This window comes from Dipodomys spectabilis, unplaced genomic scaffold (genome assembly GCF_019054845.1).
Source record: "Dipodomys spectabilis isolate Male_0828 unplaced genomic scaffold, ASM1905484v1 ptg000089l, whole genome shotgun sequence".
NCBI lineage: Eukaryota > Metazoa > Chordata > Mammalia > Rodentia > Heteromyidae > Dipodomys > Dipodomys spectabilis.
Genome location: NW_024870766.1, coordinates 17,591,625 through 17,609,596, shown reverse-complemented (window position 1 = coordinate 17,609,596; position 17,972 = coordinate 17,591,625). Strand labels below are relative to the sequence as shown.

At 45.6% G+C, this 17,972-nt stretch overlaps 1 protein-coding gene across 1 annotated transcript in view; it reads right to left on the bottom strand.

The window, feature by feature from the left end:
* The window catches only part of Cdhr3 (cadherin related family member 3), a 60,794-nt gene extending 46,838 nt beyond the window's left edge, over window positions 1–13,956 (bottom strand). The window contains exons 1-3 of the mRNA XM_042684531.1: window positions 13,911–13,956; window positions 10,526–10,528; window positions 4,533–4,738 (exon numbers count right to left, since the gene is read on the bottom strand). Coding sequence (XP_042540465.1) covers window positions 4,533–4,738; window positions 10,526–10,528; window positions 13,911–13,956 — 255 coding nt within the window. The remainder of the gene's footprint in view (window positions 1–4,532; window positions 4,739–10,525; window positions 10,529–13,910) is intronic.
* Window positions 13,957–17,972: the final 4,016 nt, after the last annotated feature.

Here is a 17,972-nt window from a genome sequence, read left to right as displayed (position 1 = left end):
CCGAGAGAGGTGGAGGGCCAGCAGAATCTAGAGACGATACCAGCAGGATCCCTTGTGGTCAGTGAAGGAGTTGGTGGGCGGTAGGTCCTGCTGAGGCTGGGCAGAGCCAACCTGCCATCTAGCTCACCGCTCTGGCACACCCTGCCTCCACTTTAGCCTCTGACACTCCAGAAGGCCCAGATCCCTTCAAGAGATGGCTATAGTTTAATGGTCCCTTAGAATCCCAGGTTGAAATGTAATTGCCACTGAGACATTGTGGGGATGTGAGACATTAGGAGTTGGGTAAGCTGCAAGGGATTGGGTCTCGTAAATGCCCTTATTTTGAGAATTGGGGTATTGTTGTTGTTTTTGTGTGGCCAGTGCTGGGACTTGAACTCAGGGCCTGGGTGCTGTTCCTGGTTTTTTTCTGTTGGTGTTGTTGTTGTTCCAGGCTAGCACTATACCCCTCGAGTCACAGATCCACTTCTAGCTTTTTTGCTAGTTAATTGGAGATAAGAGTCTCACAAATTTTCCTGCCCAGGCTGCTTTTGAACTGTGATCCTCAGATCCCAGCCTTTGGAGTCGCTAGGATCACAGGTGTGAGCCATCAGTGCCCAGCTAACAAGTCAGTTGTTATGAAAGTAAGTTCTACTTTTAGGTTATGACTTGATCCCTGCTTTTGCTCTCCTAAGTTTTCTTCTTGCCATGTGATTGCTTTTGCAAGGAGACTCTCACCAGACGTCTGGTATTGGACTTCAGACAGTGGGGAACAAATTTCTTTTCTTCATAAATTGTCCACTCTGTGGTATTCTATTATAGTATATTTTAGCCAGGATCAGCACCATGTGATTCCGAACAGATTCTTACACACACACACACACACACACACACACACACACACACACGCACACACACACACCCTGCCACCCCTACTCTTTTTGGCCAGTACTGAGGTTTGAACCTGTCAACACGCTCTCCCTCCACCGCATGCTGTGGCTGCCTCCTCTCCTCCTAACTAGCCTAGGTCTTGAGAAGCCAAACACAATACTCACCACCTCCTCCACTCAGTCTTCTCTGACTAAACACAGCTCTCAGTGAACTCTACTCAGGATCAGCCACATGCCACAGCAGCATCTGTCTCCGTTTTTATCTTTGTCTCTACCTTTGTTTCTCTCTCTTTCCTCTCTCTCTCTCCCGCCCCCATCTGTTTTGAACTCAGGGCCTCACAGTTGCTAGAGAGATACTCTACCACTTGAGCCATGCCTTCGACCTTCTTATTTTTCATTGGGCTTCACATTTGTCCCTGACTGGCCTGGACCACAGTCCTCAGGTCTAGGTACTTGGCACATAGGCACTCACCATCACATCTAGCGTATCAACTGAGATGGGGTCATGCTAACTTTTTCCTGGGATGGCCTTGAATCATCCTCTAGATGTCTACCTCCTGAGTAGCTGGGATTACAGGCATGAGCCACTTTGTCCCAACCATTTCCTATCTTTCTTGCTGAGCATCGGTGAGCCAGCACAGCATGGGGGGTCACTGACAAGGATTCTTGGGGTCAGACCTCAAACCTGCCACCTTTCAACCATGTGCTAGAAGGGCCCGTTGATTACCTGAGCCTAGATTAGTTGAAAGGTCAAGAAATGTACCATTTCAAAAGGTCAGGAATAAGACAGAGTTCTTTGACTGAACACCTAGTTTGAATTACATGGAATGTGGAAAGGTAGGTCCCCAGAAGAAATGGCCTGGTATTAGGAATCAGAAAAACTGAACTAAATTCTTCCTTCATCTTTTATGAACATGTAATCTTGGACTACATAGTTAAACTTGTTGTCTCTCAGTTCTATCCAACAGTAGGAAGTAAAATTTTAAGTGATGGTAAAATTAGTGTGTGTTCTGACAGAGAACTGGGTATGTGCTTCAGAACCTCTGGGTCAATTTGAAGGAGATTCATTGTCATCATTGAAGGAGGTAGACCATAGAGGCTGATCTTTCAAGTGGAAACAACCTTATGTTTGCCAATTAATGAATGGATATACAAACTGTGGCATGCTGATAATGGAATATTATTCAGCTATAAAAAGGAGTGAAGTTCTGATACATGCTACAACATGAGTGATCCTTGAAACTTTAGGCAAAGTAAAAGAAGCCAGTCATTAAACACTACATTCTAGATGTTCTCACTCACACAAAATGTCCAGGATAGAAAGTCCATAAAGCCGGGTGCCGGTGGCTCATGCCTGTAATCTTAGCTACTCAGGAGGCTGAAATGTGAGGATCATGGTTCAAAGCCAGCCCAGGCAGGAAAGTTTGTGAGACTCTTTTTTGGGGGGGGGTTCGGTCATGGAGCCTGAACTCTGGGCCTGGGTGCTGTCCCTCAGCTCTTCAGCTCAAGGCTAGCACTCTACCACTTGAGCCACAGCGCCACTTCCGGCTTTTTTCTTTTTGCTTATGTGGTGCTGAGGAATCGAACCCAGGGCCTCAGGCTTGCAAGGCAAGCATTCTACCACTGAGTCACTTTCCCATCCCTGTGAGACTCTTATCTCCAATTAACCACCAGAAAATCAGAAGTGGCACTGTGGCTCAAGCAGTAGAATGCTTGCCTTGAGCTGAAGAGCACAGGGACAGCATCCAAGCCCAGAGTTCAAGCCCCATGGCTGACCAAAAAAAAAAAAAAGCCCATAAAGACAGAGTAGGGCTGGGAAGGTGGCTCAATGGTAGAGGGGCATAAGGTCCTGGGTTTGATTCCTCAGCACCACATAAACAGAAAAAGCTGGAAGTGGTGCTATGGCTCAGGTGGTAGAGTGCTAGCCTCAAGCTGGAGAGCTGAGGGACAGCGCCCAGGCCCTGAGTTCAAGCCCATAACCAACAAAACAAAAGAAAGAAAGAAAGAAGAAAGTAGATTAGAGTTTACTAGGGACTGGGACCTGGGATCAGGAGGAGACCGAGTGACTGCTGAGAATAGAGTGTCAGTTAGTGGTGACATGGTTTCATGTTGGATAGTGAAAATTTTCTAAAATTAGGTGAGGCGATGGTTGCATGCCTCTATACTAAAAACTGCTGACATATCATTTAAATGGAAAAATAATACGCCATATGAACTAACACCTCAATAAAGAGCTTTTTAAAAATAATAATGAGAGCTTTGGAGCCAGATTGCTCTTTCTTCAGTCACAGTCAGCTACTTACCTCCTTGCTATGCAACCTAAGACAAATCACCTACTTTCTCTATGCTTCATATTCCTCATTGGTGAAAAAGAGGAGATACTAAAAAATAGAATCAGTGGATTGATTTGACACAGGCGAAGCACCATCCCACAGTGTCCGGCATATCTGATGTACTCTGTAAGTGGGAACTATTGGCAAGGCTTTGAGAACAGACAGGCAGCAGCTGAAAAGGCGCAACAGGGTGGGTAGACAGGACAGGTAGGGCCAGAGCCAGCAGCACCAGATTCAGAGGTGGAGACTGACATGTCACGTGTTCCTTGCATAGCAGACGACGCAGTCACCCACCTGGATGCTGGCCTCAGCTGCATGGGTTCTGCAGGGTTACACTCTTCCTATCCCCAGGGATGCCAATGATGCCCTGGGCATGACCCTCAGCCTGACCAGGCCAGCTTGAATCCACTAGGTCCTATGAAGATTGTAAGGACCAACAGCATGGTGGATGACCATTGCGGGGGTGGGGTGGGGTTTCCAGGCCATTGAGGAAGGAGAAGAAGGAGAATTCCAAAGTCCAAGTAGCTCCAGACACCTGGGCCCAAAGGCATCTGTGGAAGACTTCCAAGGTGATCCTGAGAAAAGGTGCAATGGTAGGGTGGCTGTCCCATGGGGAAGGATTGACTTGGGGAAAGACACAATAAACTCCTCAGTGTCAATTATTGGGTTTGAAAACATTCAAGAGGAGGGGCATTTAGGCTTATAGATACATTTTTCATTTTCTTAGAGGTTTTTATTTTTATAAAAGGGCATACATCTTGCATATTAAATAAGCCTATTTTTAGATTTCTTTCTAAAAATACTACAGAATCAGAGAAAAAAATAGAATCAGTATATAGAAGGCCACCCAATCCTGAGGGTTGTGGTTTTTTTTTTTTTGATTTGGTGTTTTTTGGTGTTTTTTGTTTGTTTGTTGGTTGGTTGGTCCAAGACCAGGACTCAAACTCAGTATCTGATGCTTTCATTTATTGCCTGGAGCTCTACCACCTGAGCCATACCTCCAACCTCCAGAGCTGGACTTTGAAGATCAATACCCAGCCTACTCCATCCAATGCATTAAATTAGGCAATGTTCACCTGATACCTGGTTTGAGGTACAGGCTCTTGGCATTGAGGAAGAATAAACAAACCTGTGGTACAGTGCTCAGGGGGGACTGTATTAAGGAGAGAAAGTTCAAAGACCAGGGGACTCCAAAACAAGGCTTGTGAATCTTACAAGATAGGAAGTTCAGCAGAAGAGAACAGAAGAAAAGCAGGCCTGGAGCCCCGGGCCTTCCTTGTCTTCAGGCTGGCCTCTCTGCACACGGTGAGGAGCACCTTGAGAGGCCTCTTACCTCAAAGTCAGTGCCTGCCACACTGTTCACCGTGAAGACTTCAGCCTCAGTGAAGGGATTTGAGTTGATTATCAGGGGAAATGTGGGCATCACAGGTGACCCGGACACCGACAGACTCACAGAGAACGTGTGTACCAAAGTCCCAGGGGGAGAATTCTCTGCCACGTTGCTGGTGGCAGGTAAGTGGATCAGGTGTAGGGCTTCTCCTATGGATTTAAACAAGATACAAAGATGCAGAAACACAAAGCATTTTTGTTGGGAATAGGAAACTTAACACCCTGGTCTGTGGCTTCAGTTCAGGGTAATAATGGGCCCTGGTCACTCCGCAGCACCAAAGGCTCTTGCCAAGTGCTGGGAATGGTAATGTGACTTTGGGAGCCAAGGAAACAGCCCCACCAAACAGCCATGAAATCTGCTTCTGTCACTCTGTAAACAAAGCTGCTGCTTTCTTCTGCCTGCCCCCCTCTCTCCTCATTTCTGTCCGTCAAAGAGTGAGGGCAAAGGAAACATGAAAGCCTACTCTTGCAAGGCTCTAGTTGGGAAATGGCGTCCTCTCTCTTGCCAGGGCCCTGAAGTTTCTAAAAGGTAATAAACTCCTCCATGGCAATGGGGTCACCTGAGAACTGAGTACAACTGACTAGAGAACTCCACAATCACAGGGTATCTCTCCACCTCCATTGGCAATGTCAAGGACAATTACCTGCTATTGTTGGATGCTAGGTTTGGGGGCATCAGGTCTACAGGGTCAGCTTGGTGAGAAAAGAAGCAGTTCAGGATGACACATGAATTGCCTTGGGCTGTGTTACAGATGGGGAATTTGACAACTGAAGACACTGTGTGTTTTTTCCAGTAAAGACTTGGTCCCCAGGATGTTCTTTGAGACTCGGTCAGTACTGAAAACAGCAACCAGAGCCCCTGCTTCGCTCATGGTTTTATACTACCAGGTACTATTGTAAGCGGAATAGAGAATGTCCCCTAAAGATCTGCATCCACGCAGAGCCTCAAAATGTATCCTATTTTGAAACGAGAGCCTAGGTACACAGATGTGCTTAATTGAAAGGAAGTCATATTGGATTAAGTTGGGCTCTAACCCAGTGACTGTAATCTTTGTAAGAAGGGAGAACACAGAGACATTTTTCATCGAGAAAAGAAGGCTGCAAAAATGAGGCAGAAATTGAAGATGCAGCTATAGTAAAGGAATAAAAAGCAATCACTAGCTGGTGATTCATACCTGTAATTCTAGCTACATGGAAGGCTGAGATCTGAGGATCTTGATTTGCAGCCAACCTCGGGCAGACAAATCCTCATGACTCTTATCTCCAATTAACCAGCAAGGAAAGCTGAAAGTAGGGGTGTGGTTCAAGTGGTAGAGACCCAGTATTGAGCATAAAAGCTAAGCAAAAGTGCAAGGCTCTAAGTTCTAAGCCCCAGTATTGGCACAAAAATAAAATAAAATTGGAGGTGCAACTCAAGTGTTAGCCTGCTGTGAGCTGAAAGAGCTGAGCGAGAGCATGAAGTCCTGAGTTCAAGTCCCAGTACTGGTAAGAAGAACTCAATCCTGACACCTTGACATGTAGACTTCTGGTCTGAACCATGTGTGAGAAAATAAATTAGTGATGTTTTAAGCCACTTAAGTTTGTGCCCTAGAAAATTAATGTAATTACCATTCTTCCCACATTCCTATAATGTAAGATGGATTATTTCATTTACTCCTCAAAACACCAACTCAGATAAGTATTACTGTCCTCGTGTTACAGATGGAACATAGTAAATAGTGAAGCTGTGATGCTTCAGCCAGCTTGCCTGCCTTGGCCACCATCAGCCTCTGGGAACAAAAATTATGTATCAGGAGGAGGTGCAAAGGTGAACAGGAACAGTAAAATGATTCATCTACTGAATAGTGTGAAATTTCTACAAACCAGCCATGGGGAAAGGCTGGCCTTGTAAGAGGCCATTTTCTTTTTATTTCAGTGGGGAGGGGTGGACTGCAGAGGGATAACTAAAAATGTGAGGAAGTGGAATATTAGCCCATTGATATACATGCTTTCAGTTTAGAGATTAAATGCCTAAGTTATTGTTGTCCTCAGAATAATCGATTTTTATAGACAGGACCATCAAGGACACAGATACCCAAACTGCTGAGGTTTAGGATGATGTGAATATGAATGGATTTTTTTAAATCTATAAAATTGATGTTTACATTATAGCATTCTTCCAATCAAAACTAGGAGCAAGAGTACACTCGGGAAACTGAGAAACAAAATATTTCCAAAAAAATTTCCCAATTGAGCAAAGTAGTTGATCACTTTGGTTGGTCCATTTCCTTTCCTTCTTTTCTCCCTTTCTTTCCTTTTTTCTTTCTTTCTTCCTTATTTCTCTCTCTCTCTCTCTCTCTCTCTCTCTCTCTCTCTCTCTGTGTATGTGTTAGCACTAGGGCTTGCTCTCTTGCTTGGCTTTTTTTCATCTCAAGGCTGGCACTCTACCACTTGAGCCACTCCTCCATTTCCAGTTTTTTGCTAGTTAATTGGAGATAAGAGTCTCACAGTTTTGTCTGGCTTCAAACCTCAATCCTCAGATCACAGCCTCCTGAGTACCATAAGCTACTGGTGCTAGGTAGTTGGTCCATTTTCATAGGCTTAACTCCCTCAGGGTCTCATTTCCCACAGGTGAAAAACATTAGGGCACCCCTCCAACCCCCCCACAACTGTTCCATCCCTACTGTTCTTTGGATCAACGACAGCCGCAGCCCCATGATAGGCTAGCTGTCCCCTAGAATCTCCACCCTCCTACCTACATGCTCTCCTGTCCCTCCCACCCTCCCCAGTGACCTGAGCCCAGTCAGAAAGAAAAGATATGATTTATTGTGTTCTTTTATTCTCAAGAATAGCCAGGGGGTAGGGTAGTGCTCTGTTCAAATGAATAGATTAAAACAAGTAAGCACTAGCATTTATCAAACACCTACTCACCAGGCATTGTGCCAGGTGCTTCCCACCAGATGGCACTTTTTTTGGGGGGGGCAATAAATGGGGTTTTGAACTCAGAGTCTGCTCCCCTTGTTCCCTTTGCTTGCTCAGCTAGAGCTCTATTCCTTGAGCTATACCTCCAACTCTGCTTTTTGCCAGTTGTTTTTGGAGGTAGGTTCTTGTGGACCTTTCTGCCCATCTGGCCTCTAACCACAATCCCCTGGACCTCACCTTCATGAGTAGCTAGGATGCTGGATGTGAGCCATTAGCATCCAGTTCAGATGGGAGCTTGTGACGCAGGGTTTACTGTCAACACACACACCTAACATCACCCACGCAGTGAGTCTTGTAGATAGTAGATGCTCACACCCAATACAAGGTTGGCCAACCATGTGCCATGCATGTGTAAAACACTATGTTTATCCCCGACCTGGCAACACGGCTGATGTGTGGCTCAGGGGGCTGAGAGGAAATCAGACCTTCAACTCAGGTGCTAAATCTGGAAGAGGCAGTTTAGAGGCTAACATGAAAAAACGGTACAGGAATATGGGGCCCAGGTATGAGAGGCTTGCTAACATCCACAAAGGGTTTTCCACACACTCAACCACAAATGGTCAAAATGACATTGATGGCCAACTTTTGAGCAATGGGGGAGACTAGCTGCATTCCCCAAATATTGCATGCAGCCAGTGCCTGGCTTGTTCTGTGGGGTCCATTGCTTCTGTGGCACCAACGTCTTTGATAAGACCTGGATCTGAGGGATAACTTCTGGGGAAGTGCTGGCCTTCCAATCTAAACCACCTGATTCTCTGTAATTTGGAAGGCTTTTTCATAGTGTTTCTCAAATGGCCACGTTTTGAAAGGCAAGTGGGGGAGGACTTTTGGGAGTGGATAGAACCAGTGTCCTCAGAGCAATTTGTCTTAGGTGGGGTCTTTCCTAGTATGGGGAAAGCCATAGTAGGACATTGAACATACGTTGCCTGCCGATCTTCCTGTAGAAAAGCTCTGCTCTTCTGATGGCCTGGCTTTCCAGCTCACATGTGCCACAATTGTGCAACTGAGTTAGAAAAAAAAACTTTGAGGCAGATGCTCTGCAGATACTGTCAAGAAAGAGAGCCAGGCCAGGATCTTAATTCCCATTTTACTTTCTCCAGCTCCCTTGCTATCAAAGAAATAGTGGTCGAAATAGCAAGAATAGTAATCCAAAATGACTACGGCCCACCTGCTAAGAATAGAACCAGTAAGACACAGGCTTATAAAACGTTCAGCTCATCTGTACACAGAACATTTTTCAATGTTCTACCCACAGGCAGCCAGCTGAGCAGTGGCAGAGGGCGAGCAGGGCTGGGGACAGCTCTTCCCCAGACATTGTGCCTTCCTTCCAAGGTTGGACTTCCAGGAGTCTTTGTTCTATGGCTTGAATGCCAAGAGCACAAAAGAAGCTTTAATGGAATTTGACTTCCACATGTGTCTTAATTAAGAATCAAATTAGAATTGCTCAAAGCTTACACTGACAAAGGAAAAGCATAGAGATTTATTGTCATTGAGCCACTGCAACATCTTGAGTGTGGCTGGGTCTGGATACATGATGCATTTCCTTATAGAAATGGACCATGGTGGCAGGAGCCAGTAGCTTATCCTGTAACCCTAGCTACTCAGAAGGCTTGACCTTGATCTGAGGATCAAGGTTCAAAGCCAGCCCCGAAGGAAAGTTGATGAGACTCTTATCTCCCATTAACCAACAAAAAACAGAAGTAGTGTGGCTCAAATGGTAGAGTACCAGCTTTAAGCAGAAAACCAGCCAAGTGAGAGCACAAGGCCCTGAGTTCAAACTCCAGTACGAGCACACACAAAAAGACCGTGGAGGCTCCTCCTGGGAGCTGATGTGGAGGCAATTCAGCTCCCCTTCTACCTTCCTGGAGGCTTAGCTGCCTCTTTTGGGGACCCCTGAGTAGCTAGATTACAGGCATGAGTCACAAGCATCTGCCTTATTTAACTGTCTCTTAACTGTCTCCACAGTGTTGCAGCAGGGATTAAGTTCCCAAAACCAGAACTTCGGGGAATATATTAGAATCATAGCAGATACCTGGGAACCACGGAGCCCAAAACAGTATAGGCTGGGAAGTTTCTCTTTTGTGGAGGCTTATTCTTCTCCATGACTTGCCTCTATAGCAGAGCTCTCACACAGCCTCACTGAGAGGCCAGCTGTCAACCGTCTATCTCACCATTATTGATTAGCAATCCTCATAAGCTGGTGCAAGCCATGCCTGCTGGGGCACAGGTTACAAAAGAACAATACTCGTCAGCATGTTTCACACTTTGACCAGGGTCAGTGTGGTACAGATGCATCTGCCAGACAATGTAAGACAAAAACCAGGCCTACTAAAAAGCTCTCTTCCCCTGCAGGTGCTACGTATGAAAACACGTTTACTTGATGAACTATGAAGCATTACAGTATCTGCCTTTTCTTTCCTTCCTTCTTGAGCATAGAACCTGGGTGCTGTCCCTGAGTTCTTTTGCACTTAAGACTGGCACCTGACCACAGGATCTACATCTCCACTTTCTGCTTTTTGGTGGTTAATTGAAGATAAAAGTTGCAAACTTGCCTGCCCAGGCTGGCTTCGAACCAAAATTCTCAAATCTCAGCATTCTAAGTAGCTAGGATTATAGGTGTGAATCGCTGGAGCTTGGATTGCTTTTCTTTTTTCCTTCCTTCCTTCCATCCCTCCCTTACTCCTTCCCTCCTTTTCACATTTTTCTTTCTTCCTTCCTTCTTCTCTTTCTTTCTTGCCTTGTTCTTTTCTCTCTCTCCTTCTCTCCTTCTTTATTCCTTTTTTTTTGTTTTTGTTTTGGTCATTGGGTTTGAACTCTGGGCCTCTGGGCACTGTCCCTCAGTGATTCAGCTCAAGGCTAGCACTCCACCACTTGAGCCACAGCTCTACTTCTGTTTTCTGGTGGTTAATTGTAGATAAGAGTCTCAGGGACTTTCCTGCCTGTGCTGGCATTGAACCACGATCCTCAGATCTCAACCTCCTGAATAGCTAGGATTACAGGCGTGAGCCACCAGCATGCAGCTTCTTCTTTCTCTATTCTTTCTGTCATTTTTTTCTTTGTCATGATCAGGATTTAAACTCAGGGCCTCAATCTTGTTCAGCTTCCTTGCTGGGGGAGTACTCTACCATTTGAGCCATGTCTCCAGCCAGGCTTTTTGCTGGTTATTTGGGAGATGGGAAAACCTCACAAACTGTTCAAACTTTACTTGGGCTGCTTGCAAACTTCAATCCTCTTAAGTAGCTAGGAATATAGGCATGTGCTACCAGCACCTGGTTCTGGTTCACTTATTATTCCTTTCATTTTTAATTTCCACACTGTATACCTTCTTGATTCGAATGCCCACTCACCCTCATTTTCATTTTATTTTCTCTCTGTGTGTGTGTGTGTGTGTGTGTGTGTGTGTGTGTGTGTGTGTGTGTGCTCATGTTCCAGTCCTGGGCCTTGAACTCAGGGCTTTGAGCATCACCTGGCTTTTTCTCTCAAGGCTGGCACTCTACCACTTGAGCCACACCTGCACTTCTGGCTTTTTTGCTTCTACATTGGAGATAAAATAATTCTCTCAGATGTTCTTGCCTGCTTTGGCTTTGAATCGCAATGAAGTGACATATGCTATTTAGGAGGTGGAAGTAGGAGGGCCAAGGTTTGAGGCCAGTCTGGGAAAAAGTTAGGAAAACTCTATCACAAAGGAAAAGCCAGGGATGGTAATGCATTTCTATAGTTCCAGCACACAGGAGGCAGGAAGAGCAAAGTCCAAGGTTACCTGGGCATTGGGAAGAAGCAAGACCCTACCTGAAATAAAAACAAATCCAACGCAAAAGGCCTGGGGAAATAGCTGAAGTTGTAGAGTGTTTGCCTAGTAAGCAGGAGGCCCTGAAAGGGAAAAGTACCAGAAAAAAGAAATCATGATCCATTAGGCTTTCAGACTCATAAAAGATGAGTGATAAAACAGTCTACATTCCAGATATCCTTCCAAAAACTGGGATTTGTCTTAAACAAGGAAAAACATGGCATGGTGTAGGGAGGGACTCAAATGTAATTTTCTATGAGAAAACTCATATATTTCCTGCAAGTCTAGTGTTCCAAGTTTCAAATGACAGAGTCCAAGTATAAGACCGTAAGCTCTGTCTACCCTCTCTTTCCCCAATGGCAATAAATGTCACCTCTTAACTCAAATGATGATGGCCCTAAAAGCCCAAATTTTCAGGAAGACTGCAAATGTTTACTCTCAGCAGGAGTCTGGGCTGCTGCACACTCACAAATGCACATGCCCTCCACAGACTCTCAACGCCCACACAGAAGAGAGACCAACATTAGGAAACCCAGCTATTTATTTACCTTCTTAGCAAGATCAAAGAGGAAAAGCCAGTGGTCACTTGCAAAGATCTTGAAAAAGCATTTGACGTCAAAATCCATTTTAATTTGGAAATAGATGTTTTAAATAAAATAAGAACAAAAATGGTCTCCTTGTCATATAAGACATTTCTCTCTCACACCAGAAGCTAGCCTCCTGCTTAGTGAGAAATGAAACAGGAATGCACACTCCTATTGATATTTAGCAACAGTCTGGAGGTAACAGTCTGGCAATTAGATCAAAGAAAGAAGCAGGAGAGAGAAAAATAGGAGAAGGGTAGTATAATTTTTCATTCATTTCAAATCTGAGAAATGCAAGTGGTGCTGTGGCTCAAGAGGTAGAGTGCTAGCCTTGAGCTGAAGAGCTGAAGGACAGCTTTCAATTCCACAGCACCACATAAGCAGAAAAAGCTGGAAGTGGCGCTGTGGCTCAAGTGGTAGAGTGCTAGCCTTGAGCTGAAGAGCTGAGGGACAGCGCCCAGGCCCAGAGTTCAAGCCCTACTACTGACAAAAAAAGAAAAGAAAAGAAAAGAAAAAGAAATGCAAATCTGGGAAATGCATGATACCTAACTGAAAAGCAATTATAAACTGTAAGAAATATTAATAGACTTCTAAGCATTCACAATGTTAAAAGACAGCAGGGAAAAGCCAGATGCTGGTGGCTCAGGCCTGTAATGCTAGCTATTCAGGAGGCTGAGATCTGAGGATTGTGGTCCAAAGCCAGCCCAAGCAAGAAAGTTTGTGAGAATTTCATCTCTAATTGAGCAGCAAAAAGCCAGAAGTAGAGGTCTGGCCCAATTGGTAGAGAACCAGCCTTGAAAGAAAAAGACAAATGACAGCTCAAGGCCCAGAATGCAAGCCGTGGTACTGACACAAACAGACACACATAAATAAATAATAAAACTAAATAAATAGAAGATATAGGGGAAGAAAATATTTCATTTGTAAATGTTAAAAAAGATAAAAGAAAGAAGATCGGGCTGGGAATGTGGCTTAGTGGTAGAGTGCTTGCCTAGCCTGCCTAAAGCCCTGGATTTAATTCCTCAGTACAACATAAACAGAAGAAGCTAGAAGTGGCACTGCAGCTTAATGGTAGAGTGCAAGCCTTAAGCAAAAAGAAGCATAGGGACAGTGTCCATGCCCAGAGTCAAGCCCCAGCACTGGCAAAAAAAAAAAAAAATGTGAAAGAAAGAACTAGAAATAACCATGATCAGAATGTGTTAGAGCTATAGGAAAGAAACCTTAAAATACTCCTGAAGGAAACAAATGAAGACCCTACTCTTCAACTAGTAAGGACCAACATCATGAATAATAATCACTAACACATTAAGTATCTACTGTGTCCTACATACTCCTTGAAGTTAACCCATAACTCATCAAAGATTTAAATTATCCCTAAATCAACCTGCAAATTAACCTGATTGAATTCCATACATTATGCATACACTAGCTATTTTAAAAAGCAAAATTTAATTCTAAAAGCTTCATTTCAATAATCCAAAATGACAGTATTTTTTTATAAAAAAATCATCCAAGTTTCTTGAATCTCTTGAATGAGGAGGAGAGGGGGTAAGAAGCATGAAATAGCAGCTTTGGCCCTTCTACCTGATGACTTTTGCTTTGCTCAAGACAATGTTCCTCTGTTCCAGTGGATGATGGTCAACCTCAAGTTGCACACAAGGCTTTAGAGAAGGGCCACAATCATCACAAAGACTGGTGTAACACATTCACAATGCTTAGCTCTAAAGGCATTTATCTAACCCTAGGTGTGAGAAGGACTTCCTGTACGGGCCAGTGAACCCAAGTGGGAAAATGAAGATTGAGCAACATAGATTCCACCATGGTTCCCTGACCATCCGTCTTCTCCAGCCATCTCATTCTTCATTGCAGGTAAGTCCATGGTGGAGCAAGGCCTTCCAGAGGCAAATTTCTCTTTGAGGATGTTTTCTTACACAAATACCCTGCAAGCCAAGCAGACCCAGCAAGGTCTCGAAGCAAACGAAGTTCATACCTGATGTGGCCCCCAGCAAAGCCAGGAGAAGAGCTGATCCCCACATACTCGATGACATCCAGGACCTGAATCCAGAAACTTATTCCAGGCACCAGTAGTTTTCCCTGGCTTTGTTGCCATGCAAGAAATCAAACAGAGGTTTGGGGTAACCAAGGGAGACTCCAAACAGCACAGGTCTGTTTGTTGCTTGATCACTTACTCCAATGATGACATGGTACCAAAGAGGCCAGCCAGGCAGCCCTAGTCAGCCCCGGGCCCATCTTTAAAGTTTTCATCCACCACGTGTCTCCTCAGAGAGCTCCAGAAGAGAAATCAAAAGAGCTAAGAAGCCATGCTCTGGTGGCTCACACCTGTAATCCTAGCTACTCAGAAGGCTGAGATCTGAGGATCTCGCTTCAAAGCCAGCCCAGATAGGAAAGTCCCTGAGACTCTTACCTCCAATTAACCACCAGAAAACTGAAGTGGAGCTGTGGCTCAAAGTGGTAGAGTGTTAGACATATGCATGGTCTGTCATAATAGGCTCAATAGCCAGGGGACCAAGCTCACCATTTCCATAGCAGGCTCTGGAAGTGAGGACTTCTGCTTACCTGAACTGATGAGTAGAACTCAGACTTGGGAACCAATGAGAGCTCGTTCTAAAGAGAGAAGCCAAGGGCTGGGAAGATGGCTCAGTGGTAGAGCACTTGCCTTGCATGCCTGAGGCCCTGGGTTCGATTCCTCAGTACCATATAAGCAAAAAAAGAAAAAAGCCGGAAGTGGCGCTGTGGCTCAAGTGGTAGAGGGCTAGCCTTGAGCTGAAGAGCTGAGGTACAACGCCCAGGCCCAGAGTTCAGGCCCCACGACCAGACCAAAAAAAAAGAGAGAGAAGCCAAGAGCTGGGAGCAGATGCCTCCTCAAGGTGAATGCATTGTGCTAGATGCTGAGAAGTCAATTAATTGGAGTCATGAAACTTCAGTGCACTGGGGAATGTCATGGTCTGTCCCTCTGGGTCAGGTCTGGCCCTTTATGACACTTTGCTGCTACTCCACCCCCACTCAGTCCAGTGCCAGCACACAAGTCGTGACAAGTGAATTACCATAGGCTGCTCAAAAAATCAGCAAGGGCCAGGGCAGAGGGAAGAAGATGGTAGAGCATCCATCCCCTTATGGGGAGCAGCATAAGAAGAGCCGTGAGCAAAGTGGAGGGAACCATCTCTCCCCTTCCTCTCATGGGAAGGAGAGAAGAGAGCCCAGCAGCCCAAGGCTGATGGCAAGAATGGACCTAGAGTAGGGGGGATGTTGATGCAGAATCAGCCTGTCAGGGATGAGAGCAGTGAGAGACCCCATGAGTGTTCTGAAAAACCATACCCACACCCCACAAATGAAGCACCTCAGGACACCTGCCAGTCAGTCAGTGTGGGTGGAGGAGCCACAGCAAGCCCTAAGGAGACACAGCCAAGTAAACATGGTCCTGTTCCTTCTCCCCGTTTCCAGCCCTCCACCCCAAGACAAAGACCAGGAGGCAGTAGGAGCCAGCCTCCAACCCAGCCCACTCTCTCAGAATCCTAGCCCCAGCAGTGCCACTGAACCCAGGCTAGGCATTGCCCCTTCCAGGCCTCAGGAAACCAAGGCTCAGAGAGAGTTGACTTACCACAGGGAGCTGTCAGCCAGTGCTCCGCCCTTCCCAAGCCCGGGGCCAGCAAACTCTCCTCCTCTCTCTCAGAGTGTCCACTCATTCCTCAGCCTTCCCTTTTGCTCAGCCCCCATGGTGCCTTCTGCCGCCACCCTTGCCTCTGACCTGGACTGTCTCCATAGGCCCCAATGTACCCCATAGGAAACTGTCAGGTTAAGTTTCCCCAAGGCAAAGTTTTCATCATTCACCTTGAACATGACATAATGAACAACCATGTCCTAGGAAATGTTGATGTTTCTTGTATTAAGCAGGGAGGGCAGTGAGATTTGCAATGTTAGTTAATATGATGTTGGTGTGTAATGTTAATGTTATGTTAATTACTTCTGTCTGAATTAGGTAGATGGCAAAAATCACAGGTGTGTGTGTGTGTGTGTGCATGTGTGTGTGTGTATGTATATGAGAGAGAAAGCACGCGTACACGAGAGAGAGAGAGAGAGAGAGAACTTAGGCAAATGACCCACTTTCAGAATCTCAGTTCTACTCAGGACTACCAGTCAGGAAAATAAGACCAGTCATGAAGAATTATTTCAAGATAATCAAGCGAAAGAGATTAGCACCCAACATGTCCTCTAACAATATTAACTTTTTTTAACCAGTAGAACGTGTACAGGGCTATGCAAGGGCTGGCACATAGTAGGTACTCAATATACACTGGCTGAGTTAGAAGAGAAAGAAACAACAGTTGCCAAGCTACCAATTCTCACCTCTCGGTTTTTCCTGTCATATTAGTTACTGTAAATAATCCATTTCATTATGCATAATTAAAGCTGAAGCGATGGCTCAGATTAAGTTATGGAAAACGTCAGAATAATTAAGGCTTTGAATTAAAGAAATTCACATCTGTTTAATTTTCAGGCTGACTACACAGCAGTTTTTCACGTTGCCTGGTCTTCACCCCTCCCTTCTCTTCCCTGCTCCCAGGGAGCATAAGGTCATATTTTGGGGTGCATTGTTTTATCTTCCGGTTTGGATGTTTTTGCCATGCTGATGGGTTGTCAGCTCCCCTCTTCCTAAAGCACACAGTCATGGGGAACCATGCTGGGTCAGGACTGCGGACTGCGCAGAATCTGAAGGGGACCAGGAGTCACCTGGCTTCCAGCATGAGCTGCCTCTGTCACCAGGTTTTTGGCAGATGGGATGAATGAGGCAGCTCCAAGGCAAGACTGGGAATTTGGGGGCAGGCTCTCCTCCAGCTTCCAATGAAAGACACCGGACCCTTCTCCTAAGTCCTGGCTGGCCCAGCAGCAGCCAGGCCCTTGGGGTATTTCAACATACTCACCTGGGAGTCACCTACCACAGTGTCTAATGTGCTTAGTGAAGCCAACATATGTTCACTTAGAAGAATCTGGAACCCAGTTTCCACTGGATGGATTGTTTATGGCCTGCAACCCCTTACAGAGTTTACAGTGTCCTTGATAGTATGTAGACTGCAGATGAGAAATAGCTGCGCTGTGGGTGTCAACCAGTCAGCTCCCAGAAGCCTGCAGTTCCACAGGTGCTAGAGCAGGGGGCTGACCAGTGAAGCTCAGTACCTTTGTATCTGACATGTCTGGCCATGATTCCTATTTGTCCAGCCTGGAACTCTAGGCTTCCAGAAAGCTAAGCAGTAGGACAGACCTCCAGGTGCTGCCATCCCAGCACCTGGATGCATCCCATGGCCCTCTCAGGGCCAGGCATCGTGCTAATGGCACAGAGCCACAGCAGGAATGAAGTGTGCCCCTCTCCCATAACTTCTTTATGGGCTACTGGCCTAGCATCCACATGATGAACGCACTGCACCCCACGCCTCTTACATCTGCGTCTCAAGATAGTCTTGGCAAGCTTTTTCCAGGCCAGGAAAGTACTTAACACTACTAGAAATCTCAGTTGCTTCACATTTGGCACCAGATGCATAGTGAGTACTCACAAAATTTGTGGAATTGTGGGCTTGGGGATATAAGTCCATTGAAGAGTGTCTGCCTAGCACGTGAGGAGCCTTCAGTATAATCCCAAGGAAACAAACGAGAACAAAAACAAAGCTAGGCATTGTGGCATACACCTGTAATTCTAGCACTCAGGATAACCCTGGAGCTCAGCCCCACTAGACTCCGGGGAACAGGACTCTGTGGCTTCAGGGCTCTAACCTCTTGGTTCATGTCTTCTAGGAACCCCTTGTTTTGTCTATACTGGCCTGACTGAAATATACCACACCATGCTCCCATTTAAAGTGTACAACTCTTGGTTTTCAGCATGTTCATCAAGTTGTGAAACCATCACCACCATCAGTTTGGGAACTATTTCTATCACCCCCAAAAGAAACCCTTTCACCCCTTAGCCGGTACTCCCAATTCCCTTCCATTCCCTTTCCCAAATGCTGGCAACCACTCACCTACCTTCCCTCTATATAGGTTT